This window comes from Pantherophis guttatus, chromosome 7 (assembly GCF_059756535.1).
Source record: "Pantherophis guttatus breed Tessera chromosome 7, ASM5975653v1, whole genome shotgun sequence".
NCBI classification, from domain to species: Eukaryota; Metazoa; Chordata; class Lepidosauria; order Squamata; family Colubridae; genus Pantherophis; species Pantherophis guttatus.
In genome coordinates, this window is record NC_142069.1 from 92,090,582 (window position 1) to 92,114,698 (window position 24,117).

A 24,117-nucleotide genomic window follows, 5' to 3' on the forward strand; every position below is an offset into this window, starting at 1 on the left:
AGGCGAGATGAGTACCAAAAATGATGAATATCAAACACATTTTTCCAATAAGGAAAAGTCACAAAGCAGCCAACACAGATACGTTCTAGCTTATGCATTGTGTACTAAACAAACAATGAGTATTGGGACAAAACGTTCATGTTAAAATGCATTGAGTGTCAAATTCGGTGAGTTTCAAAGCAGTTGAGTACCACGGTACCATTGTAGCAGAGTTGGGAGGGACCTTGGAGGTCTTCCAGTCCAACCCCCTGCTCAAGCAGGAGACTCTATGCCGTTTCAAACAAATGGTTGTCCAATCTCTTCTTAAAAACCTCCAGTGTTGGAGCAACCACAGCTTCTAGAGGCAAGTTGTTCCACTGGACGGTGGGGCCCAGAACCAGTTCGGTGACATCATATCACCACCGCTAATGGCTCGGGAGAACCGGGCCAAACCACTGGTTGGACTAGAAGGCCTCCAAAGTCCCTTCCAGCTCTATTCTGGATTGAATCGAATCTTCTGCTGAACCTTTCCTTAAATAGACATCTGTAATTGTTGACAACATGAACTTTCACTTGCTGTAATTGATGAACACCAGTGGGGCAAAGCCGGAAATTGATAGGGGGTGTCATATAAACAGCTGCTTGGAGGAAGTCGTTTGTATGGGCAACAATGACTTTTATTAGTCCTGCAAAGCCCATCAATAATACCAAGTATATTTCAGCGTGGTTTACAGACTCATTCCCATTAAGAATTTATGCCTGAGCAGTCTATTCCTTTCTCTTTCTTTGAAGAATTCATAATGATAAACACCCCAGAGGTCTGGTACCCCAAAGTTTAGCGCCATCCATCACCCGTCTGCTTACACAAATTCACCATACTCTTGGACAGCCCCACAAATCCAGACAGCACATATATTGTGAAGGTTAATTAAAGAACCCCCAGGAACAGATAAGAAAGAAATGCAGTCTTTTAAATTGCGGGTGGTGAACACTGGAATGTAATCTTGATTTAACCCCACAAACCAGCTCAAGGGAATCCTGTCTAGATGGGAACCCTGTTTCCAGCTTGGGGAGAACTTCACCGCCTTTAAACGGGACACCACAGCAAACAATTGCTGGCAAGTTAAGAGGATGACTCTGGCGAGAATGGCAGACCTTCTCTGTACGAAAGGGGCTTTTTCAAAAGACCACCGGACTTAGTTTTTCCTTGAAGACGTTTCGCTTCTCATCCAAGAACTTTCTTCAGTTCTGAGGATGGAAGGATGAACTCGGGGTGGGATTCAGCCATTTAGGACCGGTTCGGGCAAACCGGATGCTAATTTTACATCTGGTTCGCCGAACTGGTAGTTGCAAGGACTGGCTGGCCCCGGCCACCCCTCCCCTCCCAGGAGTTTCCATACGGCCCGTTTTGGATGCCACGCGGAGGCTCTGGGAAGGTGAAAAATGGGCCTCCCGGAAGTTTCGGAAGTCTGGAAATGGGCCCGTTTCTGGCCTCTGGAGGGCCTCCGAAGCCTGGGGGAGGCTGTTTTCACCCTCCTGGAGGCTTGAGGAAAGCCTTTGGAGCCTGAGGAGGGCGAAAACACCCCCTGCCATGGTGCAGGAAGCCGAGTAGGCCATGCCCACCATGGCCATGCCTACCCAGCAACTGGGCAGAGAACCAGTTGCTAAAATTTTTGAATCCCATCCCTGAATAAACTAGATGGAAGAAGGGCACAGATAATCCTCCAAGTGGCCTCAACAACTCTCAGAAAGAGGCCTAATGACCAGATGACTACGAGGAATAGAAATCCTTCCATGATTCCACCAGTGGGACAGCTTGCCTTCAGAGGCTGTGGGTGCTCCAACACTGGAGGCTTTTAATTGGAGAGTTGTTTGTCTGAATTGGTCCAGGGTCTCCTGTCAGAGCAGGGGGTTGGACTGGAAGACCTCCAAGGTCCCGTCCAACTCTGTTATTTGCTATAGAGGCCGTGGGAGTCAAATTCAACTGGAGGATAAATTCCATCGTGCAATTAGGAGCAGCTAATGGAAAGGCACTTAACAACTGAGATGCAGTCTACGGTTGCTTAGGCTTGCAAAATTTATTGTAGACTTTTGAACTTCTCCTTGTGGTTGCTTTGAAACAACAAATGCCGTCTAATTCCCTGAGTTGTAACGTGGTCAAAAGCTGGCTTAAGGGGATCACTTCAATAACCTTACAAACAGATCTATCCTGTGGATCAGGCAGATTGCGGCTGAAAATGGATGGCCTCGAGCCACTTCATGAATTGCATCACAGTGAAGCAATGGCACAACTTCTTGTACAATTTCCTTTGTCCTGACCTGACATCTGTGCTTTGGGTTTGGACACTACAAGTGGACGCCCACGTGTAAAAGTGATGCATGTAAAAAAATAAAATGCATAGTTGCAATTCTCAATTTATTTTTATTTTTTTACCTTCTCTTGTTCCTATTGTAAATTTCCTATGGCTCTTAGGGTTTGGCGGACCACAACATCTCAGCCTGGTTTTGGCCGGCAGAGGCATCGCGGGCAGGTCCTTTGATATTTCCAGGCCAGCCCACGGGCCAGATTTAAGCACTCCGTGAGCCGGATCTGGCTGGCTCTTGAGTTTGATACCCCTGATATGGACAGATTTAAGCATAGTGTCAACTGGGAAAACGTGACCATCAATTGCTGAAAGAACTAAGGCAATTTTGGCCATCTTCTGCTGCGGCTACGACTAAGTACAATTGCAAAATGTTGTTTTAGTATCTGATCAGTTCCGTTTCGGAGCTGCTTTTTGACTGATTTCCATGACAGCAACGACATCCGTGTGCCTCCTGTCGATCCCTGCTTTCCCTTTAAGCTCCTGTCTTGGCTTGGCATGGCCGGCCCTGCCAGATGGCTCTGAACCCATCCATCCTTTTACTGTCTATAAAGTTCCCTGATCTCTCTCAGGAGCCTTGCAGATATTTAAATATTAATATATTAAATATTTAGTGCCAAGAGCCACTAAGCAATGAGGACAGCCAATTTGCTCAGAATTGTGATTTTTTTTAAAAAAAAAAATCCTTCCTCCATTCCTTTGTACAGTAGGTGCCTCTCTTGATCCTATGGACAGTGGTTCCTATTCTAAACCAACCAGCCAAATATTATTTAAGATTTAGAGATAAACAACATCAACGTGCCATTCAAAAGAGACAACCGACTAGCTGAAAAGGAAACAAAAGGACCACAATACCTTCTCACCAGCCATCAGTACCCAGATAAGTAGAGATTAATGCCAGAATTAATCTTACATCGACAATCAAGAAGTAATTAACACCCCAATCAAGGAACTACCAACTCAGACAAACAAGCTAACAGTAAACCACAGTCTATTCAAGAAACCACCGAGAATATTCCCACCAACATGCTCTACTTCCTCTCTGTTCTACTTTAGGGGAAACTGAGCCTTAAATCTGAATCCAGTTGTGGGCTCTACCTTTTGGGAAGGAATTTCTAAACGAAAGTACATTTGGTCATATCGTAATCCAAATAACAAGAAGTCTGGACTAAAAGACTTCCAAGGGATGGTTGGAGGTCTTGGGCAGGTTTAGCATGAAGAAGACTGCAGAGAGTCAGGATGGTTTCCTTCAAGGATCGGAAAGGGTTTCCATGTAGAACAGAGGTCTTCCAACTTGGCAGCTTTAAGACTTGTGGACTTCAACTCCCAGAATTCTCCAACCGGCATAGCTATTTTGGGAGTTGAAGTCCACAAATCTTTTTTTTAAAAAAGTTTTTTTTATTTTGATTAAAAAAAAAAGAAAACAAACAAACAGAAATATGACAATACGATATACACAACAAGTAAACATATATCAAGTCTTACAACTTTGTATTTTAGATATTCACATCGGTAAACTATATTCCTCTCTCTATATCTCTACACCTTACCTATATAACGATATCTTGAATTCCCTTTTTAATTTATTGTTTTCTTATTTGGTACTCCATTCCTATCTAGCTATTTCCTTTCTTTTCTCATGTTCCTAGTTCTATTTTATTTTCCTTTTCTCCACAAATCTTAAAGCTGCCAAGTTTGAAGACCTCTGATGTAGAAGGACAAGGCAGAATTATTCTGAAGTCAGAAAACGAAACTATGGATTCCAAGTAGATTTTGGTTGAACGCTGGCTTCATCGGAGATGTTTAACCAGAGAGTGGATGGCCATCAGACCCAGGTGCTAATCCAGACTCAGTTAAGCAGGGAAAGGGTTTGTTTAATCCCAAATCACTTAAGCCTTGTAACCTGCTTATTTGGGGTGGAGGAGGGGATTGAGCTGACTTTTCTTAGAGAAGGAAAATCCTACGGAGGTCATGGGAAACAGGACTTTCCCTGGAACGCTGTCCTTCTTTCAGCTTGCACTCCCATCATCACACATCCAGATGCAACAGGTCTTTTGACTCTTTCTAACGTAGCACCACACATACGTATCAAGCTATTATTATTATTATTATTATTATTATTATTATTATTATTATTATTATTATTATTATTATTTATTGGTTAATCTTTAGTGAGATTCACAGCCTTTGAGGCTGGTTAATAGCTCAGCAGCTCGAGTCCTAACCAAGGACCTAGGAACTGTTAAGGTATCGTCGGAGGATGTAAGCTGTTGTTGTTGTTGTTGTTGTTGTTGTTATTATTATTATTATTATTATTATTATTATTATTAATTGAATTTCTATACCGCCCTTCTCCTGAAGGACTCATGGTGGTGAACAGCGGGGGGGGGGGCAAAGCCCTACTAAGCAGGTATATACAAAAGTATGAAGGCTATTGCTTAACGCATTGTAAGCCTCCCTGAGTCTTCGGAGAAGGGCGGCATATAAATCGAATCAATCAATCAATCAATCAATCAATCAATCAATCAATCAATAAGAACACGTTCCTCCATCTCAGCCTGGCACAATTCCGTAGGATCGATGGGGTTTTTAAGGTCTCTGAATTGTGTATTGTCATGATTTGCAAATGTATATGTATATGTATATTTGGCAATTTGGAAGACATAAGGCCTTGGGAAGGGGGGGCATTAAAGTAATAACCCTGACAGAGAAAAGGCTGGATGGGAAGAAGGTTCTGCAGAGCTTGTCAGTAATTATCTGAGATAACCCAGCTGAATAGCCAGATGCTCATCTGAATATTAAGTTTCATGCTGCTGGGAAATTGTTGAGCAGCGTTAATTTTAGCATTTAGAATAGAATAGAATAACAGAGTTGGAAGGGACCATGGAGGTCTTCTAGTCCAACCCCCTGCATGGCAGGAAACCCTATAGCAGTGTTTCTCAACCTTGGCAACTTGAAGATGAGTAGACTTCAATGCTGGCTGGGGAATTCTGGGAGTTGAAGTCCATTCATCTTCAAGTTGCCAAGGTTGAGAGACACTGCCCTATAGTATCATTTCAGACAAATGGTTATCCAATCTCTTCTTAAAAACTTCCAGTGTTGGAGCATTTACAACTTCTGTGTTCCACTGGTTAATTGTTCTGACTGTCAGGAAATTTCTCCTTAGTTCTAAATTGCTTCTCTCCTTGATTAGTTTCCACCTGTTGCTTCTTGTCCTGCCTTCAGGGGCTTTGGAGAATAGCTTGACCCCAGTGGCGGGATTCAAATTTTTTTACTACCAGTTCTGTGGGCGTGGTTTGGTGGGCATGGCTAGGTGGGCATGGCAGGGAAAGGATACTGTAAAATCTCCATTCCCTCCCCACTCCAGGGGAAGGATACTGCAAAATCCCCATTTCCTCCTGATCAGCTGGGACTCGGGAGGCAGAGAATAGATGGGGGCAGGGCCAGTCAGAGGTGGTATTTACCGCTTCTCTGAACTACTCAAAATTTCCGCTACCGGTTCTCCAGAACTGGTCAGAACCTGCTGAAACCCACCTCTGATTGACCTCTTCTTCTTTGTGGCAACCCCTGAGATATTGGAAGACTGCTATCATGTCTCCCCTGGTCCTTCTTTTCATTAGACCAGACATACCCAGTTCCTGCAACCGTTCTTCATCTGTTTTAGTCTCCAGTGCCCTAGTCTCCAGTCTGCTCTAAGAGAAATCTGACCAGCTCTGAAACAGAATAAAGTGAAGCAACATATTTGCTCATCTTTGGTTTTAGATGTGCCAGAACCACCATGGCTGCCTGAAAAAGCTTTGAGGGAGTTTTATTTGTTTGAACTATCATTGAAACCAAGCACTCAAGCTTCACTTAACTCTACTATCCAGCTGAGTTTAGGAAGGCCGCATCATTCAACTCATAAGGTGGGTCAATAAAATAATTTGGAGCTAGTTCAACACTGGGTTTTAATTTCCAGAGCCAAGTGAATTGAGATTTGGGGCTGAAGCATCTTTTACAAGTTCTGCTTTTTGGAAGTCAGAAATAACCAGGAAAAATATGTCATGAGCACAGTTGTTGTTGGGTAACAATGGTCCATTCAAAAAAAAAAATGGTTCAGATGTGTGGAATATTACCCAGATTCTGGGAAGCTCAGAGGGACGATGTGCCAATGGGCGAGATATTTTTCCTTCGACTTTTGATCTACTTATCTTCTCACAGAGCAGACAAGCTCAAGTAGGCTCATCCATAAATTATTATTGGTTGTAATTACGATTTTCTTCACTCTTTAATCAAAAGGGTCTCCACAGCATCTGCTACGTATTAAGGCAGCTTTGCTCCTTCAGGTTTATCATTTATAATCGGCTTATTAAATCTGGAAGAGCCCCCACCGTAGGGAGATTGTAGTCTAGGCCCATCTGGAAGACTGTTGTAGATCATTTGAGAATGCTTGTAGATGTTTGAAAGGCAAAGCATGGGCAAACACTAGTTACAACATAGAGTATAAAGGACTACATCACAAGCTACCATCATGGGAGTGGTGCGGGGCCTAGAGGTGGAGCTCTTGCCTCGCAATCAGGAGGTTGTGAGTTCGATCCTAGGTAGAGGCAGCTATTTCTCTCTCTGGGCACAATGGGAATATGTCTGCTGAACAAAACTCCTCACTGGCGACAGGAAGGGCATCTGGCCAGTAAAACACTCTGCTAGCTCCATTCAGTTGACAAGGGATTATGGGGTCATTAAAAGATGATGATGATGACAAGCTACCACCATCTGGCTTTTTTGATATGGAGAGAGAGGGGGGAGAGGGAGAGGGAGAAGGAGACTATATATTCCAGAATTCAGTAGGCTTTCTCCATATAAAACAATTACATGAAAGACACTGGATTTGATTCTGTCAGATGAATAAGGTAAATTTAGATTGTTTGGATTGATAGGCAGAGTCATCTCCAACGAAATCTGGTTAAATGTCTATCCCAGATCCCATATATGTCCCAGATATATCCAATAAATGTGTTCTTAGATTCTTCTACAATGACTGCAGGTATATCGCAACCCCTTTCTCAATGGGAGAGGCAAGGTTGAAGTCCCACCCAATATATATGGTCTTCAGATTTAACTTCTGCACCTTTTCTTCTTCCCCTTTTGGGTCAACACCATTTGGCTTCTCCTTCTTTAACCTCAGAAGTTTCTGCCCTTTGACTCTTTAAGCTGCCGCTTCAGTTTCAACTCTTACAACACACACAGATTCCTAAACAATCTGCCCACACTCTGGAGTCTAAAAAGATTATACATACCACAATATACACTAAAAGTAATTTGCTGCCATCTAAACAATCAACCCGTCCCTTTGAGGAGAAAGCCAAGATCTACTTACAAACACATCCATCAGCAGGTGCTCCAGAGTGTCTTCTAACTTGGCAGCCAACGTCATGGCAAGTCAACCCTTGCTCGAATCCAGCAAGCCAAGAAGGGCGAAGAGTCCCAATTAGTTCCCAACAATCTCACTCCCTCAGCTATCCCAAGCTGGACAATTTAAAGAACCGTGAAAGGACTAAGTCCTCCTGACAACCTCTGGCTCTCCACTCTGCTGAGAACCTCCTGAGGATCTCTGGACCTCAATCTGGATTTCTTCAGCTGCAGATGAAGGCATTAAAAAGAGGCTGGAGTTGCCGTCTTCTCCTTCGGAGAACTTCACCAGATAGGAGAAAGGGCATCAGGAAAGCCACCAGAAAAAAGAGCTCGCACGGAGAAGAATCGCCACCAAGCAGCTGCATTAAAGATGGGATGTGGAGTGCAGCGACTCTTAACAGAGGCTGATATTTATAGGAGAACAAGATTTTTGGATTCTGGCGCATTTCGCTGTTCAGTTTTGACCTTTCAGCAAATGGCTCAGCACACTGGAAGCCATTGTGAAATGGGAGCAACGAGGCCTACAGAAGCGCGCTGTGACCAATGCCAGCCCAATTCACACAGCCACTTTCCTCAATAGCTCTTTGTTAAAGGTCTATCAAACTCAGCACTGTCTGCTCGTGACAGAGGACAGCATAGATGGGCCTGAAACAAGGCACTGAAGTTTCACAGAGACTTTTAATTCTCTCTCTCTGCCCCCCCTCACCCACCGAGATATTATTAGCTCCCTTAGATACTTGAGAAACAAAACAGGGCCTAAGCCATGCAGAAGGAATGGAACCATGTTGGTCTCCTTGTCTTGAGTTGGCATCTTCCTTTCAGTAATGTCGAATGCATGGGGCTCTTCAAGTTGGTATTATGGCCAGGTAAACCCAAAGGTGCTCACTTCCATGAGGATTCACCAGGGCTTCAGTTCAGAAGCTGCTTGGTTGAGAAGCGAAACATCTTCAAGGAAAATACAAAATCCAGTTGCCTTTTGAGAAAAAAGCACCTTTGGAACCTGGATGACTAAGAGAATCTCCAGATATCACCGGGTAAACTTCCCTGAACAATATATGAATAATAGCTTGAGAAGGGGTGAAATCCAGCAGGTTCTGACAGGTTCTGGAGAACCGGTAGCAGAAATTTTGAGTAGTTCGGAAAACCGGCGAATACCACCTCTGGCTGGTTCCAGAGTGGGGTGGGAATGGAGATTTTGCAATATCCTTCCCACAGGAGTGGGGTTTTGCAGTATCCTTCCCCTGCCATGCCCACTAAGCCACGCCCACCAAGCCACACCACACCCATCAAGCCACGCCCACAGAACCGGTAGTAAAAAAATTTGGATTTCACCACTGGCTTGAGGAAATGCACGATGTGATGACATCATAGATTTGGGGCATAGACAGAACAATGTTTTATCATAGAATCCCAGGTCTAGAAGGGACCTTGGAGGACGTCTCTAGTCCAACCTCCTGCTTATATCATCCCTGATAAATACGGTAACTTTTCAATCTTTTCTTGAAAACCTCCAGTGATGGAGCAGCCATAAGTCCAGGAGGCAAGCTCTTCCGCTGATTAATCATTCTTCCTGCAGGAAATTCCTCCTCATTTCCAGGTTGGATCGCCCTCTGAGGAGCTTCTACCTGTTCCTTCTTGTCTTCTGGTGCTTTGGAGAGTAAATCGATCCCCTCTTCCTTGGGGCAGCCCTTCAAGGACTGGAAGATGCTCTCATGTTTCCCCTACTAAGCCTTCTCTTTGTTAAGCTAAACATACCTAGTTCCCTTATCTTACAATTTAGCTTCCAGACACCTGAATCATCTTTGTTGCTTAGATCAGAGATGATAAGCCACCTGGAGCTATCAGATGCTTTGGACCACATTTCTTATGAAACCTACCAAATCTACTCTAACTTAAAATGCTGTAGAAAGACCAAAACCCCAGAGCTGCTTAATTTATTGATGGAAGACCTGCTGCCTTTTAATAAAGGGACCAGGAGGTTAGTCGACCATGTCTTGGAAGATGTAACTGTAACAGAGTTGGAAGGGACCTTGGAAGTCATCTAGTCCAACCCCCTGCTCACACAGGAGACCTGTACTAGGGATTTGAACCGCCGAACTGCCGACCTTTTCTGATCGACTCAGTGTAGTACATGTTGCCCAGCCTCAACTGTGTATATAGTTGTTGTTGATTTTTTAATACATGTACACATCCAAACCAGACTGTGTTGTTTCTCTGTGTCATGTAATATATGTGGGTCTATGCATAATTTTCTATTTATTTATTTAGTCATGTTTATGTAGTGTATATTGGAGGTGGTGAACCTTTGAGAGCTAAATAGAACAGAATAAGAATAGAATTCTTTTATTGGCGAAGTGTGATTGGACACCCAAAGAATTGGTCTTTGGTGTATATGCTCTCAGTATACTGCTGGGCTTGGTGGCTCAGCAGACTGATAGCATTGAGATTAACACCAGCTGTCTGCAATTACTGTAAGTTCAAATCTCACCAGGCTCAAGGTTGACTCAGCCTTCCATCCTTTCTAAGGTAGGTAAATTGAGGACCCAGTTTGTGGGGGCAATAAGCTGACTTTGTATAAATATACAAAAGTATGAAGGCTATTGCTTAACGCACTGTAAGCCGCCCTGAGTCCCCGGAGAAGGGCGGCATATAAATCAAATTAAAAAAGAAAAAAAAAGAAAAGTATATGCTCTCAGAATGCAGCGAAATTTCATTTTAATGTTATGCCAATTCTCTCCTCTCCTCTCCTCTCCTCTCCTCTCCTCTCCTCTCCTCTCCTCTCCTACCCTACCCTACCCTACCCTACCCTACTCTACTCTACTCTACTCTACTGTCAGATATTTTCTCTGCTGGTTGGTGAGGACAGCAAAGACGAAAGAGAAAAGCAGGCCCTTGCTTACTGCAAGCGGCACACTCACAAATCACAACACCACCAATGGGGGGGTCCCTCAGAAAAGAAGCACCAGGAGAGGGATTGGCAATAAATCAAATTTTATCTTGGCATTGTTTGTGCGCCTTTTGAAGATGGATGGAGAGCAGTGCAGCCATCAGGCCTGTAAATAACTCACTGCACAAGGCCAAGGTTAACCTGCCAGGAGTTGACAATGGCACTTGAGAATTTGTGTTTGTGTCAAAGAAGTGGTTTGCATATACAGCCTGCAATGGAGCTTCGGAGAATCCACTTCCTGGTCCAGAAGTCATTTTTTTTTAACCAGGTTTGACAGCATGTTAAGGTTCTTTCCCTTAAGAGCAGCACTAACAATATTAGTCACCTGATGACTCAGACAAAGCCAAGACAAACAAATGTACTGGACAATTTATAGAAGTAAGTAATCATGCTGTAGTAAGTAGAGGATTTGAAGTTATAAATTCTGTCTATGTGTTTTGATTATAGCTGGGTTTGTCCCCCCCTCCTCCCTTCAGCCATATACCACCGTTGGCAGATGAGGAGCGATGGATGACTTCGGTTAGACAACAGTATGACAATCCATTTAGGGCACAGTGTGATGGATGACTTCATCCATCAAGAAGGAAAAGCAAAATGTTTCTTCAACGGGCAAATTCTCATCCTTGCCATTCTTTGCGTAAGGTAATAGATGAGTTCCTGTATAACTAGTTTTTTTCTTTTTTTTTTTTTTAGCAAGGAGGAAGATTTGAAGATTCACAATCTGCTTAGCTTTGGAACAGATGGCCTTTAATAGGGTCTCAGAATTAGAATGACAAACTTTAACTTTTTAATATGTGTGTGTAAAGGTAAAGGTTCCCCTTGCACATATGTGCTAGTCGTTCCTGACTCTAGGGGCCGATGCTCATCTGTTTCATAGCCGAAAAGCCAGCGCTGTACAAAGACGTCCCTGTGGTCATGTGGCCGGCATGACTCAATGCCAAAGGCGCATGGAACGCTGTTCCCTTCCCACCAAAGCTGGTCCCTATTTTTCTACTTGCATTTTTTACGCGCTTTTGAACTGCTAGGTTGGCAGAAGCTGGGACAAGTAACGGGAGCTCACCCCGTTACGCGGCACTAGGGATTCGAACCACTGAACTGCTGACCTTTCGATCGTCAAGCTCAGCATCTTAGCCACTGAGCCAACACACACACATATACACACACACACACACAAAGAAGTGTTGAAAGAAGACAACAACAGGTTGCAAAAGTGAGGCATGATGAATTATGGATAGAAACTGGTTGTTTTACCATCCGTGAAGAAAGTCTCACCAATCTGTCATCTGTCATCCATCGGCTTTTAAGACAAGATTCTGCATTAGGGGAAGAGGCGGAGGGAAAATGGGCTTTTATTTTTCAGGTGTGATCAATAAAATAGTTCAATTAAAGACTCAGCGGTGAGTAACCTTGATATTTACGTTCCTTTATAAAAGGGTGAAAAGCACACAAATGGCTTCCTGAATTGTTGAGAGTGGAGAAAAAGAACGGAGGCCGGAATCTCTTTGAATGTTAGCGTAATGGGAAGTAGGAGCAACCTGGAGGAACAGAAGGAAAAACTGCACTTAAAACAGCATCAGGATAAAAGAAATCTGAGTCCCAGGCAGAAATGTAATCTGAGAAAGCCTCTCAGAGAAGACGTCCCGTAGTTCTCACCAAAGTAAAGGAAAGGGAGGTAGATATTCAGACTTGCAAGATTCTTCTACATGGATTAAGGTTTCCTTACCTGGGCATGGAAATCAGAATCAGAATAGACCTGGTTAGGACTCCCAGACTAGTCTGGGAAAATGCAAACCACCCCAGCAACAGCAAATTCCTTCCATATCATTGCCTAGAAAATTATGTGTATGTATTCAAGGAGTCACGGGGAATTGAATTTGACCCGAGGGAATCCTTACTCAAAAAAAGTAAAAATCAATGTTTGGAGTAAAACAATAATGTTACACTTTATACTCTAGGGGTAAGTATTTACTTCTTTTCCTATGATGTCTTTGTAGCCTGTTTACAGAGGAGGAGGAGGAGGAGGAGGAAAGATGAAAGTTGGGTCTCCCAGAAGATGCTACAGGAAATTCCTGTCAGTCAGGGATATCTTGCTTCTGTCCATCATAGCTCTCATACATTTTATCTGTAACTACCTCAAATGATGCATTATTTAACACCTCAGCATCAGTCTCAGGATCATAATTAATTTTATAATGTGAAATATTGCTGGGAATATGTCACGTTTTTGCTCACCTGCAGATGGATCTCACTGTTTGGCCAAAAAGTCTAAAAGGAGACATTTTATCTCCCTCCCCCTCCCTCCCTCCCTTTTCTCCTTTCTCTCTCCTTTCCTCTCTTTCCCTCTTCTCTCTCCCCCTCCCCCTCTCCTTCCCTCTCTCCTTTCCTTCCTCTCTCTCTCCCCCTCTCCTCTCTCCCTTTCCTCTCTTCTCCCTCCCGCTTTCTCCCTTCTTTCCTTCCTCTCCCTCTCCCTCTCCTCTTTCCCTTTCTCCTCTCCTCCCTCCCTCCCTCTTTCCCCCTTTCTCTCTTCTTTCCTCTCTCACCCTCTCCTCTCTCCCTTTCCTCTCTTCTCCCTCCCGCTTTCTCCCTTCTTTCCTTCCTCTCCCTCTCCTCTTTCCCTTCCCCTCTCCTCCCTCCCTCCCTCTTTCCCCCTTTCTCTCTCCTTTCCTTCCTCTCTCTCCCCCTCTCTCTCCCTTTCCTCTCTCCTCCCTCTCTCTTTCTCCCTTCTTTCCTTCCTCTCCCTCTCCCTATCCTCTCTCCCTTTCCCCTCTCCTCCCTCTCTCCCTCCCTCTTTCTCCCTTTCTCTCTCCTTTCCTTCCTCTCTCTCCCTCTCCCTCTCCCTCTCCTCTCTCCCTTTCCTCTCCTTCCTCCCTCCCTCTTTCTCCCTTTCTGTCTTCTTTCCTCTGTCTCCCTCTCCTCTCCCCTCCCCCCTCTTCCTCCCTCTCCTTTTCCCCCTCTCTCCCTCCCTCCCTCTTTGCCCTCCTTTCTTCACTTTCTCCCTCTCCCTCCCTCCGTCCCTCTCTTTCTCCCTCTCCCTCCCTCTGTGTTGTACATCTGCTCCCTTGTTATATTTAATGGGAGAGCTGATAAATCAACCCCTGGCAGTCCTTTCTCTGTAAGACCCACTGACAGGATGATCCTAGGATCAGGGTGCACGGCCTGCCCACCCCATTAACAGCCTCTTCCCGAATTCCAATCGAACTGGCCCAAGTGAGTTGTTTTGTCCCAGGAGTTTCGACTGAAGACCAACCCAACAGATGTGGTTCCTTTCCCCCTTTCCCACTCATTCAGAGAGCAGAGACTGCAACATCTCACAATCAAGAGACAATGGAAACAGTGTAGTGAATAGAGGGAGGAAGAGAAAGCTTTAAATTGAACAGACAATGGCCTCTTTCTGTTTTGTTTTGTTTTGTTTTTGTAAATCCACAGCCACCTGTCATGTTGTTTGCCTCCTCCGTAAGCCATAGACAAGAAGCCTCAGAAAGTCCTTTATTTATAATTCTGGATAGCTGTTAAATTCACAGTTAATCTTATTGGGATGCCAAAAAAATGTGATTAAATGGTTATCCACAAGAAGGCAGCAATGTGCATTTCGGCAGCTGTCTGTTGCCCTCTAGTGGTTGAGTGATTTTTTTCCTCCGGATGTGATAACTAAACATTATATAATTATCAAAAATTGTTATCCATTTTTGGTTTCTCCATTTATTTTTGGTTAATTTTAAATATCTGTTAAAATAAAATTGAACGATTAAAACAAGAATCTTAGTCGATTCAAACTACTCATTAAACCTGATGCCAGAAAGAAATCTTGTGCTGTCGGCTCGACTCCTTTCCTATTTTTGCATTCCAAAGTTAAGAAAAAAAAATGATATGAGAAGATTGAGGGAAAAACAAACAAACAAACAAACTTATCTATTGCTATGGGTCACATAATTTTTCATCTGTGTATTCATAATTTATGGGGAAATCCAATGTTATACATTGACATACCCAGTCTACACAAGTCACCTCCTTCTGGTTATAATAAAAAGAGAGAGAGAAGTTCTCTTGTTCTAAAACTCTTTTTATTCTAATGCAGCCTGAGGATTATCATGGTTGCTTGTATGGAGGAAGTACGGTGGAACAATCTGGCTTGCCTCCAGAAGTTGTGAGTGCTCCAACACTGGAAGCTTTTAAGAAGAGATTGGACAACCATTTGTCTGAAATGGTATAGAGTTTCTTGCTTGAGCAGGGGGTTGGACTAGAAGACCTCCAAGGTCCCTTTTAACTCTGAAAAAGAAAGTATGGAAACTAACCACGGAGAGAAGCAACCTAGAACTAAGGAGAAATTTCCTAACAAATGAGAAAAATTAACTAGTGGAACTGCTTGCCTTTAGAAGTTGGGTGTGCTCCAACATTGGAGGTTTTTAAGAAGAGATTGGACAGCCATTTGTCTGAAATGGTACAGTTTCTTGCTTGAGCAGGGGGTTGGACTAGAAGACCTCCAAGGCCCCTTCCAACTCATTCCAGCTGTGGATCCTCTCTTCCCATTTGCCTCTGTAGATCCTCCCCAACCTCTCCGCCTTTCTACAGTGGCAGGGCTGCAGTCACTCCACTACTATTGTTGCTCGACCTTTTTCTAACTCGTCCCTTCCAACTCTGTTATCCTGGTATGTTCATTCAGTTCAACCCTTTGGTCTTTTCATCGAGTAACTTAAAAAGCAGAGAAGCAACAAAGCAATAAACTTGGGAGGCTGATTTGATTGCCAATTCTTTGCATTTCATCAAGGGTCGTTGAGCTTGGTCAAGCATGGACAACTGTTTCTGTCAATATCCCAGAGACGGGGGTACCTCATCAGAAGACTATTTTCATCAAACGTCCTTGGTCTGCAAGGCAGGCCTCGTTGAGGAATCCAACGGCCCATGTCAAGAATGTCCTTTCCATCCAAAATTAAAAGAAAGAATCTTTGGAAAGCTTAGAAGCTCTCGCCTGTCGTTTGATTTGGATACAGGTAAAGTGAACGTGCCACCAATCACTGTGACATTCTCCTTTTTCAAAATCCGCTTCTTCCAGAAACCGGTTGCAAATCAGCGGGGATTTACATCTCGGGTTATTGACAGGGTTTACCAGAGAAATGACATCTCATGACCTCCTGCAGACATTTAAGAGAAAAACACTTCCAAGGTTCCAACCTATTATTCAGACCGATGACGGCCCTCTGAACTCACCCCCTTAGTCTCTCAACGGCACCAGAGGTGGGTTTCAGCAGGTTCTGACCAATTCTGGAGAACCAGTAACGGAAATTTTGAGTAGTTTGGAGAACCAGTAAATACCACCTCTGTTCTCTGCCTCCCGAGTCCCAGCTGATCGGGAGGAAATGGGGATTTTGCAGTAACCTTCCCCTGGAGTGGGGTGGCAATGGGATTTTGCAGTAACTTATCCCCGGTGTTAAGTTGGGTGAATGAGGATGCAGCAAGCCAGAGTAGTGAGTGACAACAGCTCTTTATTATATAGTGAGAACCCAGCAACTGACCCAGGGAAACAGCTCCCTTTATATACCTTGCAGCTGTGGTGGTCAGCCAATCAGCTGATGGTCAGTTAATTCAAACTTCCCGCCAAACAAACCTATTTACATAACACTCCTCCCCTCCCAGAAGTCACTTAGGGTGTTATTTGCATACAAAATCTCTCAGGTGACTAAGGCGTGTACGAATCCTAGTTGACCTGCGTCGGTACATTTGGTGCTTGGGCTACAGGCAGAAATACCCAAAGAGATTCTCAGATCACTGAGAAGTAAGGCCTACCGTGTGCTATTTTCAGCTCAAAACCAAGAAAAGCAAGAATAATTAAGGACATCCAGCTTTGGTCACCACATTACGAAAAAGATGTTGAGACTTTGGAAAAAGTGCAGAGAAGAGGAACTAAGGGGATTAAAGGCCTGGAGGCTTCCGGTATTTGAGGGGCTGCCACAAAGAAGAGGGGGTCAAATTATTTTCCAAAGCACAAGACAAGACAAGACAAGACAAGACACAATGGATGGAAACTAATCAAGGAGAGAAGCAACCTGGAATTGAGGAGAAACTTCCTACCAGTGAGGACAATTAACCAGTGGAATAGCCTGCCACCAGAGGTTGGGTGTGCTCCATCACTGGAGATTTTTAAGAAGAGACTGGACAGTCACTTGTCTGAAATGATATACCGTAGAATGGACTAGAAGACATTCAACACCCCTTCCAGCTCTATGTTCTGTCCCCGTTCCACTCACGCACCCCCACAGACGGCCCGGAGTTAATAAGCCACACGACAAAATTCTTTGAAAATAAAGCTGGCAGCAACCCAGTGGCTAGCTGCCAATTCAGACTTTACTCACACAAAACAAAGATTAGACTGCCAGCATTCTGATAAAACAGGCAGAGTGTCAACAATACAAGGATTAATCCAAATGCAGTCTGATAAAGCAGGCAAAGTCCAGTAACGCAGAGATCATGGATTATTTCTAGTTTTTGCTCGTCACAAACTCAACCGGCCACCACACCCACATTTATACCCTGTGGGGTGTGGTCCAGTGACTCAGCTAATCTCTGGCACGCCTTCCCCTCTGCTGTGCACGCTTCTCCCTGCGCCTCTGGCGAGGGTCCAGCCAGCACTTATCTCCTTCGTCGCTGTCCACCTGTGGCTGTGGGGACGTGCTTGGCTCTGAGCCTATCTTTTGGCCTTCGGTGTCCTCCGGAGGCATTGCCAGAGAGGAGGGTCCTGGAGAGGGAGGCCTTGCCAATTCCTCTTCCTCACTCTCAGAGTCTGCATCTGTCGATAGCCCAGGCTCAGGCAATGGAGCCACAACACTCTATTCTGATTCTGACTTTGGGGAGAGCTTTGTCTGCATTAACAAAGGAATCTTGAGTTCGGCATTCATGAGTGCAAGTTGCAAATACGATTCTATGGGGTCTCCTAAGAAGGACAAATGCACGAGAACATGAACTCACTTGCAGGCAGCTGGCGATGTTCAGGGAGCCAAGCACCCCACGACTCCAAGCAATCGACATTTGCTTGCGACGTTCGTCTCAATTAGTCCTGGAGCTGAGATCAAGGAAGCGAGGAGCTGAATTATGCTAGGATCAACTCCCAGAATAACGATGGCATTTGATAGCCATCGGAGACCATCCAACTTCTGGCACCCAGTTCTGGTGTCCAGATGGCCTACGTAGGGTTTTCTTCCATTGCTCTAACCTGCGTACCGGAGCCAAATGGTCAAAAGCATGAAATTGGATTTTTAAGCTTTAACGAATGTCTTTCCTTTTAATCGCAAATGGAATCCCAGTTGCTGTTTTTCCCCCTTCTGACTGGTTGATTTACTCAGGCATGTAGACTCCAGCAGATTGGCTATTAGGTGAGAGTAAGCTACTTTAACTCTCTCATTCTCCCTTCAACCCTGGGATGTCAACTTTTTGCCATCTGTTTGCATAGATTTCTAAATCCAGACGCCTCCAATCACACTTGGAAGTCAATTAGGAAAGTGCAAAGATTTTTTTGGGAAAAGAAAAAAGAAAATCAGCCGTTCATAACCCACTTTAGCACTTGAATAGAAAGCTATTTCAATCCACAATTTGAACTATCTGGGGTGGTTTTTTTTTTTTTTACAATCTGGCTTCAGCTAAGTTTGCAAAATTTTCAGACGGCTCTCTGTGGTTGGGGGATGGGTCCATATGTGGCTCCCCAAACATAAAAGTTATGAATGAAGGCAGCTATACGTGTCCCAGGGTAATGTTGCAGGATCCAATCTGGCTCAGTCACCGGGACCAGAGGTTTTGTCTCCCGAACTTTTGGACTCGTGCTGGAGCCCATCTTTAGGGAACTTCTCTCTAGCCAAAAGCTATTTTTTACCCAATTTGGGATAATTTACTCAGTGTTGTGGCCTGTCAGCCACCATCCACTCCAGCAGCTAAATCAGAGGAGGAGGAGGAGGAGGCGTGGGAATGAGGGTCAGCATCAAGGCAACCTGAGAGCTCCAAGGGGGAAGAGGGAATGGAGCTGGCAGAGAGAGAGGCAGAGGCAGAGCCTGGGCCATCCATCAGCCCTCAGATGGAGAGTCAACAGCCCCCAGGTCTGGAGGTGGCTGATGAGGAAGAGGAGGAACAGCTGGGTCCAGTGCCTGATGCGTGGATGCATGGAAGGCAGAGGAGAGGAGAGCAGTGGAAATCTATGGGCCGGTCCTTAGGACAGAAGAGCCACCGCTGCTAGCAAAGCCCCACCCTAACTCTGGGGAGAAAAGGCAGGAGATGAATAGATGTGGCAGACAATTATTCATCTTCCGGCCGGTGAGACTTGTTAGCCTGCGTTGAGAGAGAAACTTTTTGCTGGGGCTGCTGGCGCTTCTAATAAAGGAATCATTGATTAATTACAGAGGGCTTGTTGTGTTTGGGGAGAGCTGGGTCAGGACACTCAGATTTGTGTCAGGCCCAGCCCAAGAACCACATAGAATAATCCAGTAAAAGTCCAGTTCATTATTTGCTTATGCACAATAGACCAGGGCTTCTCAACAGTGGCAACTTTAAGATGAGTGGACTTCAACTCCGTAGTATTGGAGAAGATTCTTGAGAGTCCCTTGGACTGCAAGGAGGTCCAATCAGTCAACCCTAAAGGAGATCAACCCTGACTGTCCATTGGAAGGAGAGATCCTGAAGCTGAAGCTCAAAGACTTTGGCCACCTAATGAGAAGAGAGGACTCCTTGGAGAAGACCCTGATGTTGGGGAAGATGGAAGGCAAATTGAGAAGGGGACGGCAGAGTAGATGATTAGATAGCATCATTGACACAATGTACGTGAATTTGGGCAAACTTTGGGAGACAGTGGAGGATGGGGAGGGCCTGGCATGCTGTGGTTCATGGGGGTCACACCAGGGGTGAAATCCAGCAGGTTCTAACAGGTTCTGGAGAACCGGTAGCGGAAATTTTGAGTAGTTCGGAGAACCGGCAAATACCATCTCTGGCTGGCCCCAGTTGAGTGGGAATGGGGATTTTGCAATATCCTTCCCCTGGCGTGGGGTGGAAATGGAGATTTTGCAGTATCTTTCCCATGCCACGCCCACCAAGCCACACCAGACCCACCAAGCCATGCCCATAGAACCGGTAATAAAAAAAAATTGAATTTCACTACTGGGTCACACATGACTTAGCGACTGAAAAACTTCCACTTCCTGCAGGTTGGGGAATTCTGGGAGTTGAAGTCCACACATCGTAAACTTGCTAAGTTTGACAAACACTGCAGCAGACAGAATCTTGCCAGACTAAACCTATATTATTCCAACCCTAATGGATTTACCTGGGAGATTCTAGGGAGTGGCTATCCTAAAACTCTTCCTCCGTCTCTGATTGGCTCTGGGACTGTACTTCCTCTTCCCTTGTCCCCTTGGAATGTGCTCCCTCCTTCCATGGAAACTGCTGGTTCCCTGTAGTCCATCACTCCACCTCCCCATTCATAGCCATCCCAACATCCTCCTGTCCTAAAAGCACATTGCACCCATCCCCCCCTTTCCCCCAGAGAGCACGAGGTTAGGGAAGTTGCCTCCCATCAATTCAGAGAACCCGAAAGCAGGCCGAGGGCTGTTTTCAATTTATTTTCTGCAATGCTAGGATGTCTGCATGAATAGACCAGATATGGAACACAAGATGTTTCCAATTCAAATGCAGTAACGACGCGTTCAAGCAGCCGGAACTGGAAAAATTCATTTGAGGCTAGATGAAACAGCAACTTCCTTTCCTATTTCGATCATCTAAATCTAAACGCATAAATGCATGTAAATAAGGGGTTACTGACGTGTATTCTGCACAATCAGTTTGTCATGCATGGAAGCAGGAGCAAGAAAGTGGAAGGGACGGGATTTGAGGAACAAGGAGACCATCAGGACAATTTTATTACATGTCCGCACGCTCTAAATCTATAACAGTGTTAGACTATTTGGCAGTCTTCCAATATCTAAGAGGCCGCCCCAAAGAAAAGGGAGTCAACCCAGGGGTGAAATGCTCCCGGTTCGGACCAGATCAGGCGATCCGGTAGCGATTGTGGCCGGTGGTTCGGAGAACCGGTAGCAATGGTGGCGCGAAGCTCCACCCACCCGCCCGGGTGTCGTTACTTCCTGGTTTTAACCCTCTGTGCATGCATAGCGGTAAGGAAGGAAAGTAGATTTCACCCCTGAGTCAACCTATCCTCCAAAGCACCTGCAGGCAGGGCAAGAAGCAACGGATGGAAACTAATCAAGGAGAGAGCAACCTGGAATTAAGGAGGAATTTCCTGACAGTGAGAACAATCAATCAGTGGAACAACTTCCCTCCAGAAGTTGTGGGTGCTCCATCACTGGAGGTTTTGAAGAAGAGACTGGACAGCCATTTGTTTGTAATGTTACAAAGAGTTTCCTGCCTCAGCAGTGGGTTGGACTAGAAGACCTTCAAAGTCCCTTCCAACTCTGTTGTTCTGTTATAATTATTACATCTCCTTCCTTCTTGATTAAGCTTGAAGAATCTTCTCTGCAGGGCCAGAGAAACAAAACATGAGCGAGATGCCACTGCAAAAACTATTGCAAAAAAAATATCAAGTGGCTAGGACAGTGATGGCTAACCTTTTCCGGACAGAGTGTCCAAAGCCTTGTGTGTGCGCGCGTGAATGCGAGCGTGTGCACCCGAACACCCAAAATGCTCCTGTGCATATACCTTGTCCCCTGTGCATGTGTGTGCCCCCATAGTGCCCCACCCCCGCACATTCCCCTGCAGCCCCCCGCATGTGCCCCATATATGTGCATGCTGTCAGCACTCCAAACTACATTCATTCCAGTGCTGACATAAGGAGGAGAAGAGGGGGCAGCTGGCAAGAGGACGCTTGACTTTTCACCTACTTATTTTCCCTGAAGATAATATCCCCTAGGAGATGGGATGGGAGGGGGAACATTCCTGGGAGCTGAAGTAGTAGATATGGGGAGAGTGATTTGGAAGATGGCCAATGAGATGCAGAGAATTGGGGAACGGAAAGGGAAGGTTTGGGGTCAGGAAGTCAGTGTTGGCTACGATATGATCGGGGACAGATTGTCGTGCTTAATAAATGAAAGATTTCATCAAAGACTATTTGTTTGGAAATGCAATTTATTTGAGACGACACCAAAACCTGACACATGCAGCCCTCGCCCATGCCTCGCCCCCACGCATCCACGGCAGAGACCTGAAGACCAGCTGGCCAGTGGGAGGTGTGTGCACATGCGCAGCAGAGCTGAACTGGGGCGACGGCTCGCGTGCCATCAGAGAAGGCGCTGCCTGCCACCTCTGGCACACATGCCACAGATTGGCCATCACAAGGCTAGGATCTCTCTTGATGCAGAAGACAATGTGGATCCTAAGTTAATTGGTTGGTTGGTTGGTTGATTAAATTTATATGCCACCCATCTCACTGACCAGGTAATTCAGAGCAGTCAAGTTAGTGGGCTGAATTGAAAGGAACCATTAAGGCTGAAGGTTTCATAACGTGTAAAACCAAGTTTCGGAGTGAACATGAACTGAAACTGAAGTACAAAGGTCCTGTATTTACACAAACGCTATCACGGCTGTGTTGCTGAACTGGTGAACCTTTTAGGATGTCGCTTCCTCCTTTTCCCCTTTCCCAGCTCACCCCAGCAGAGGAAAACACAGCCATGATCCAAGCTTGGCCGAGCAACCTCCATTTATATCCCGCATCCTTCTCGGTTAGAGAAACCTCACAAGGTTGGGGGGAATAAATCAGGTCGAAAACTCTCGAAAACCGGTCGGGCAAATCTATTTTCAGCATTTGACCTGCATCCAGGGTTCATTTCAACTGGAGCTCCGGCTTCAACTCTGCTTTGTCAAGTTGGAATGACGAGTTCACTGATCCGGCCTCTTTGTCATGGTACAAAAGCCACATCAAAAGAGCTCAGGGCCAGGCCAGCAAAAGGACCTTCAACGCGAGGAAAAACAAACTCTCTTCCCTAAATTCTACCCAGGGCTTAAAAACGCTCTGTATTATTTTCTAGTTACATAAGGGAATAATAACAAGAATTCATGGAGAATACTGGATCCTCGCCTATTCTCCTTTGCCACAAAGGGAATTCGGTCTGCATTATTATCCCGTGTTTCCCCGAAAATAAGACCCTCTCTTATATTTTTTTGAACCCTGAAATAAGCGCTTGGCCTTATTTTCGGGGAGGTCTTATTTTGGGCTGCGTGGAGCAAGATGGGGCTCCTCTTGCCGTCTTACCTGATTTCCAGCTTTGTCTCCCTAACCCTAACCAGAGAAAATGGTGGTGACTGGCTGTGCATGCGTTTAAATATTTTCAGGGAGGGCTTATTTTTGGGGAGGGCTTATTTTTGGGGGGTCTTATTTTAGCGCATGTGCTCAAAAGCCTGATTGGGCTTATTATCAGGGGAGGTCTTATTTTAGGGGAAACAGGGTAGTTCAAAGGAAGAAATGATGGCTTGCATTTTGTAATTCTGCAACTCCAGGGGGAGAGCCACTCTGGTGTATGATAGTCCTCAACTTATGACCATTTGTTTAATAACTGTCCAAAATTATGGCGGCACTGAAAAAAAAAAAGACATTTGAGCGGTCCTTGCTCTTATGACCATTGTAGCATCCCCACGTGATAAAAATTCAGGGGCTTGGCAATGCATTTACAATGGTTCCAGTGTCCCAGCATTATGTGTTCATCATTTGCAATCATCCCAGGAGGTTTCTGACAAGCAAAATTGAGGAAGGAAGCCGGGTGCTCTTAAGGACTGCATTGCTTTACTTAATAAACTCTGCAAATAGACAGATACCTGCCCAGGTATAGCAACTGGCGATAAGACAAAAAGCTCTGGCTGTACCTGGAGACAGCAGAGTAAAAGAGAAAGAACAGGAAAAAAAGCCATCGCAAAATGCGAAGACCTGCAAATAGAAAATAGAATGACTGTGGCAGAAGAAAGCAAAGATAGGACCAATAGTCATAGGTGGCTTGGGGGCAATCCCAAAACATCTGGAGCACCACTTGAATACCATGGGCATCGACAAAATTCCCATTAGTCAACTGCAAAATAGCTGCCCAGAGTCACTTGGTTGAGTTGGTTGGCTGTGTATAGAGTAGAGTAGAGTAGAGTAGTTTAGAGTGAGGTAGAGAGAGGTACAGTGGGGTAGAGTAGAGAGGGGTAGGGTAGAGTAAAGTAGAATAGAGTAGAGTAGAGTAGAGTAGAGTAGAGTAGAGTAGATGATAAAGAGAGAGACAGACAGACGGATGGATGGATGGATGGATGGACGGACAGACAGACAAACAGACAGATAGACAGACAACTTCACTTGGAACAACTTACATCCTGTGACGATATCTATAACTCCGATCAAACCCCAATATCTATCTATCCCAGCTCTTTGGGAAAGACTCAATAGGTAGATTTAAAAAAGGACAAATCCAGGGTCTAAACATCTGGCTG

The 24,117-nt window shown here is 45.0% G+C and overlaps 1 protein-coding gene across 5 annotated transcripts in view; it reads right to left on the bottom strand.

Moving 5' to 3' along the window:
- The window catches only part of FRMD4A (FERM domain containing 4A), a 363,743-nt gene that overhangs the window by 227,998 nt on the left and 111,628 nt on the right, over window positions 1-24,117 (bottom strand). For 2 of the 5 annotated variants that reach the window (XM_087874355.1, XM_060694937.2), the window contains exon 1: window positions 7,699-8,175. The exons of the other annotated variants lie outside the window; for them this stretch is intronic. In XM_087874355.1, coding sequence (XP_087730481.1) covers window positions 7,699-7,755 — 57 coding nt within the window. In that variant the 5' untranslated portion in view covers window positions 7,756-8,175. Of the gene's footprint in view, window positions 1-7,698; window positions 8,176-24,117 lie in introns of those variants that run through there. 5 annotated transcript variants of the gene reach the window in all.